This window comes from Phragmites australis, chromosome 19 (genome assembly GCF_958298935.1).
Source record: "Phragmites australis chromosome 19, lpPhrAust1.1, whole genome shotgun sequence".
Classification (NCBI taxonomy): Eukaryota; Viridiplantae; Streptophyta; class Magnoliopsida; order Poales; family Poaceae; genus Phragmites; species Phragmites australis.
This window is the reverse complement of record NC_084939.1, coordinates 16,721,699-16,727,376: the sequence shown is the minus strand read 5'-3', so window position 1 is coordinate 16,727,376 and position 5,678 is coordinate 16,721,699. Positions and strand designations below refer to the sequence as shown.

Genomic DNA, 5,678 nt, shown 5'->3' with positions numbered 1-5,678 from the left:
GTCGACCACATGCTTCAAAGAGCCAATAGCACTGGCAGCAAGTTAAATTTAAATGTATATCCAAAGGATGTTAGTCTTAGATCAGCCACACTGAGTTTTAGTCTTGGAGTGTAGGGAGGGTACGAGCTGAAGATCTTGTTTTAAAATTCAGTATTGTTTTGTGCATACTGAGTTTTAGTTTTTTGCTACGTGTACCCACTTCGTACAAAGACAGGAACATTATTACTTATTGAATAAAGATTCTTCCATGTCGAAAAAGACCAGCCATGGCGTGGCAAAAAAACAATGCCTGAATAGGAGAGACAACGTTGCGGCATCGATGCACACATTGCAGCCGATGCTTGAAAAGGAGAAAAAGGAATAAACCCATCTACTTGCCTCGATGTCAGCCGATTAAACAACATAGAAAATTAAGAACCCGAGCGTCTGGCTCCACTTTAATATGCTATTCTTTATTCCCAAAATGCATCAAGGAACAACGGTAAATGAATAATAGGTAGCATGCTTCCATGCCAATGCAGTTCTAGGCAGAGAGTACAAGGATCCAACACTGCTACTGCATGCCCTAGTCTAATACCTACAACCAACAGCGAAACTTAACCAGTTACAGAGCCTGCAGTAGAACGGATGTCGTTGGCAATATTCTTAGCATCCATGGCAATACCAGACAATCCTCTCCTCGATAAACCAGCACAATAGAGCCCATTTTCACCTTTCCAATGATTGGGATAATCTTTCTTTGGAAAACCATCATTATTCAACATGCAGTTGTTGTCCTGTGCCATATACAAATGAGTACTTGTAACAACGAAAGCCATGGTGCAACAGCTGTATTTAGAGACTTGAAAGGAGGGAAATCCAAAGAACGTTAAGTTTTTGCACCTTAAGCCATTTATTCGCAGTGCTTTTGTAGCCTGTTGCAAACACAATGGCATCAAAGGGTCTCTCCTTCCCATCTTCGAATTCGACTTTGTTTCCGATGATCTTGGATATTCCCCTAAACACCTAATGCAGATATAATATTTTTACATAACTTTTGGTTGCTCAAAAAAGTTCATATAACTTGAGCTATGCTATTTTCTTTATATGAACCTGTATATATGTGCTTACATTGATTATTTTTTAGGGAATAGTATGCTTACTTTAATGATGCCTTTCTTGATTAATCCTGCTGTCCCGACATCAACTACAGCAGATTTACCAGTTTTGTACTTGAGGAGGATAGGGCCTATTTTAGGCCTCACAATGCCTTGCTTTGATAGGTCTCCAAATATGAAATTGGCTGTCATCACAAGAAGAGTATCCACAATGGTAGCTGGCATATATTGGACTAAGGTCATTCCCAAACGTATCAGTTCTTTTGTCATTATGTGTACCTACAATCACAAGACAATCAATTGGATCGTGAAACATCCGAATTTTTTCCTTGAAACTAAAAAACAATGCATAATTGGAAAATACTTCCCGTTTCTTTTAGTGTCTTGGAACAGTCAAATCTAGAGGGTATATATATTTCCATGTATATTAGGATTTGCGTAAATGCAGGTACCCATCCCAGTTTGTTCAAGCCAATTCGTCAACATTGATTTAGACTTACTATAGATTATTTGTATAGCTACACAAATCCTAATATACAGGCAAATGTATTATGGAACTATAAAAATGGACCACTTAAGTCGATGTGATTTAGAGATTATAATTCTTAAATGACAAGTGACCATAATGCAGATAAAAAAGAGTATTCCTCGCAAAAAAATATAAAAGGCGTATGATGTATTATATCTACATGGATAAATATACAAATACATACCGGACTGCGGACAACTATGGAGGCATCAGCACCATTGCTTGCAAGATCATAGGCAATCTCCATTCCGGAGTTGCCAGAACCAACCACGAGCACCCTCTGCCCAGCATACCTGCTTGCTGACTTGTAGTTCGACGAGTGAATGGCCTCTCCTGCAAAGCTTTCCATCCCGGAGATCACCGGAACGCTCGCAGCTCCATTCTCACCGGTTGCCACGACCAGGAACTTCACCGCGTACAGGGTTTCTGCGCCTGCAAACGTGTCGCGTGCGGCGATGACCCATTGGCTGCTTCCCTCATCGTATGCTGCTGACTCAACAACAGTGGAGTACCTGGGCTGAATGTCAAAATGCTCGGCGTAGCGGTCCAAGTGCCTGACAAACTCCTCCTTCGGAATGTAGGTCGGGGCGTCGTCCGGGTATGGCATGAATGGGAACTCGCAGAACTCCTTGGCCAGGTGAAGCTTGAGGCGATCGTAGGTGCGGTTGCGCCACAGCGACGCACTGCAATCCTCACGCTCGACAACGAGATAGGGGATGGAGTGTTGGCTGAGGCACGCCGCTGTGGCCAAGCCTGCCGGGCCTGCGCCGACGATCAGAACGATGAGCGCTTCCATTTGTACGTGAGCACTAGAGGTAGTAATCTGTTGAGATGAGGAAGATCTGTGCGACTGTGTGGTGACTATTTTGTTTTGCTGCCTGACAGGGCGCTATAGGAGGGTGCTTGACATATAAAAAGGGTACCTGTGAGTTGGATTCACACTGACAACCATCTTTGGTATAATCTGGAGATATCTGTTTGCTACTTATTAAATGTTTGCAGATTTATGCTTATCAGGTTGCCTATATATTTGGAGATTTTTTGGGATGAGGGTGTGTTCAAATGCATGCACAACGTGAGGATAAGGAATTACCTAAAGTAAATATAAGCTTGTATAGTATATTCCCTTTGCACAAATGCGTTTGTCATATGACACAAAATTAGTTGCCAAATTTGAATAAAATTGTAACATTTGAACGGACCCATTTGTCAAGAATTTTGTAAAGATTCCATTTTTTATGTTGCAAACTGTTGTGATCATGTGAATCGGGATTGCAACACAATAAATGAGTTTACGGTAAAATTGGAATTCATTGGCCTCTTACTTCAAATGGGCTTTAGTATTTATAGTCATACCCAACTACCTCGGTCTATATTAAATGAGTACCCTGTTTGTTAGGATATTATGGGAATATCATCATGGTATTATAGTCATTGTATCATTCCCATACTATACAAACATGTGATTTCACACTCATGTCCATGTAGTTATCTTCGATCAAAGATGCCTTCGATACTGCAAGCTTTCTTTCTGGTGGGTGCCACTACCCTAGGGTCCTTGACAGTCTAATCTTCGAATGCTCATCAAGCTTCATTCCTCTAGGCTCTGATGGACGCTTTGTTCCTTCGAACTCCTCAGTCCGTATTAGCTAAACCTTTGTGCCTCGTTGACTCCTTTAGCAATCTTCGACCTCCCATAAGTTTAGCTTTCAGGCTCCTCGCTCTTTGGCCACCCCTCGAATATGTACCCTTAACTAAAGTAGCTCAATAGAAGTGGTAGCGTCGCAGATTACTTCCTATCTAGATGGAATTGGCTAAGGCCGGCCGAAGTGAAGAGGGGTCAATGTGGTACAATTCCCCAAGAGTGGCCCCACTTGGTTGAGGTCCGACTTCGGGGGGTGAAAGTTGAGACTCTTTAGATGGTGGTACCGTCCCGCTCGCTCCCCCCCCCCCCATCCGGGCAAAGTCAACCCCTGATGGGAAGTTTATGATTTTTCCTTTCTGCGTTCGCCGGGCAGATCCCACAAATTTTGGCCACATATAATAAACGTGACACATATTTCTCCACATTGGTCGCTGCATTCAACGCCCGGTTTCCCATGTGTGTGGTTGGCGATAGAGCCAGTCATTCCTCTGGCATGTCCTGTTGTACTACTTTCCTCCTTCCTTGACCATTCCCTGTAGAAGCATAGGCAAAGCTTTGGTCTCGCGCAAGAGAACTTCACAATCAAGGTTGGGTCTAGACAGGTGCCATTGGTTGTAAAAAAAAAATATTTTTACTTTTTTCAACCACAAAACATGTTGAATCAGGGACCGGTAATCACTACCGGCTGAAGCGTTACCGGCTGAAGCCTTCAGCCAGCAGCTATAACCGACTATCACTGCCTGCTGAAGCCTTTAGCCGACAGTGATAACCCCTTCACTGTCGGTACCTGGGCTGGCTGTGATAGTCGGGGACGATCACTTCCTGTTTCCCACTACCGGCTCCAAAACCGACAGTGAATAAGGTTTTGGAACCGTAGTGTTAAAAGTTTCTACAATAGTGGTCGTATATTATTGTTTAATATTACTCATCATCGCTATAGTATCACATGTCTTAATCGTCCGCTTATACTTCAAACCATGGATCTCAATTCTGGACTGTTTCCAAACGAACATGATTGGGTCCCTTGGTTTTCGAAACTTAGAGCATCTCTAAGAGACTCTCTAAAGCCCACTCCATATATCCCTGTATAGGGAGCCTTCCTAATAAATTTCACTCCCTATATTGCTACCCTCTCCAGTAGACTCTCTATACTCCAATCCCTATATTCCAACAGCTCCCTTTCCTATCTCGCCGACAAGTGGACCCTGACCGTCAGCTCCATCTCTCCCAAATTGTTCATCTGCGCTGCCATCTGATTCACCGGTCCGTCTGGGATTGCGTCGAATGTTCGGCTGCGCCGCCGCTCACTATTCACACAGTGGCTCACCTTCGCAAACACAAACATGTTGAGCAACCACGACAATGCGCAGGCGATCAACCAGATGACTGATGCGAGCACCAACGCCGACGGCGGGGTGCGTACACGCAGGAGCTGCACCAGAGCTTCCTGCCCTACATCTTCCTGGGCGGCGACAGCAGCGGTACGTCCTCATAGCGGCTGATGCAGTGCGTGGAGATCACGTTCGACGAGGCGCGGTCCCGCGGAGACGCCACACGATGAGCACGTTGCGGAACGAGCAAGCGACAGCAATATATTCATGTTACCTATTACCCTGTGAAAATCATCTGCCCTCTATGCTTCTCGTCGTATCGCTGCTAAAGAAGCTCGAGAGGACCAGCATGAGCCATGACAATGATTTCAAGCTACATGGTTCAATAAGTAGGTGAACAACAAATATGAATATGTTACAAGGTTATGTGCTCGTACGAAGTAAGGATAAATCGGGTGTTTGAAACACCTGACCTCATACTCCATAGGGTTCGATCGGGCGCACTTGTGGTCCCTTCTTGTCATTACAATATAGTTGCTAATAAAGTGAATGACATCCCCCCTATTACGAAATTGTTGCCTGACCTGGAGGTCCCTATTCTACTATCCCCGGTTAGATAATGTGTTATACTCAACGACGGCACAAATCCAACAAACCAGCACCACGAAAGTACTGGATCATCGGCACCGGGTCGTCATTGTCAGCATCTTCTTCATCCCCACTACCGGCCTCATCATCCATGCATCCTGCATCTACATTAGAATGGTCCATTCTAGCTCCATCTCTATCGGAACTGCCCTCCTCGACATACCCTCCATCCTCTTCAAGCATCACCTGCTGGCCTGATCCTTCCACGGTACTCACTGTATCACCATGCACCAGTCATGGCACTATGTTTACATACACCCCTATATCATAGTTCTCCTCTAATGCCTTGCGTGAGTACAAAGCCCATGCGTTTGTTTTTCTCATCTCAAACAATATATGGACAACGACCGAGCTATTTGGAACAACCCGTGACCACACACCCTCCAGGACAACAGTATGAGATTACTAATTTACACGCAAATGGCTCA

At 44.5% G+C, this 5,678-nt stretch overlaps 1 protein-coding gene across 1 annotated transcript; it reads right to left on the bottom strand.

The window, feature by feature from the left end:
- Positions 1-596: 596 nt before the first annotated feature.
- On the bottom strand, positions 597-2,422 carry LOC133900896 (probable indole-3-pyruvate monooxygenase YUCCA10). The gene is made up of 4 exons (XM_062342170.1): positions 1,811-2,422; positions 1,143-1,376; positions 883-1,005; positions 597-776 (listed from the first exon to the last, which is right to left on the bottom strand). The coding sequence occupies exons 1-4, from the start codon at positions 2,420-2,422 to the stop codon at positions 597-599; spliced, it is 1,149 nt and encodes a 382-aa protein (XP_062198154.1).
- Positions 2,423-5,678: the final 3,256 nt, after the last annotated feature.

Bases quoted from the DNA above. Each gene is read 5' to 3' on its own strand.
- LOC133900896 (XM_062342170.1), bottom strand. From the start codon at position 2,422: ATGGAAGCGCTCATCGTTCTGATCGTCGGCGCAGGCCCGGCAGGCTTG. The intron at 1,377-1,810 runs GTATGTATTTGT...TTGTGATTGTAG, and splicing joins CCATAGTTGTCCGCAGTCCG to GTACACATAATGACAAAAGA. The intron at 777-882 runs GTGCAAAAACTT...TATATGGCACAG, and splicing joins CTGCGAATAAATGGCTTAAG to GACAACAACTGCATGTTGAA.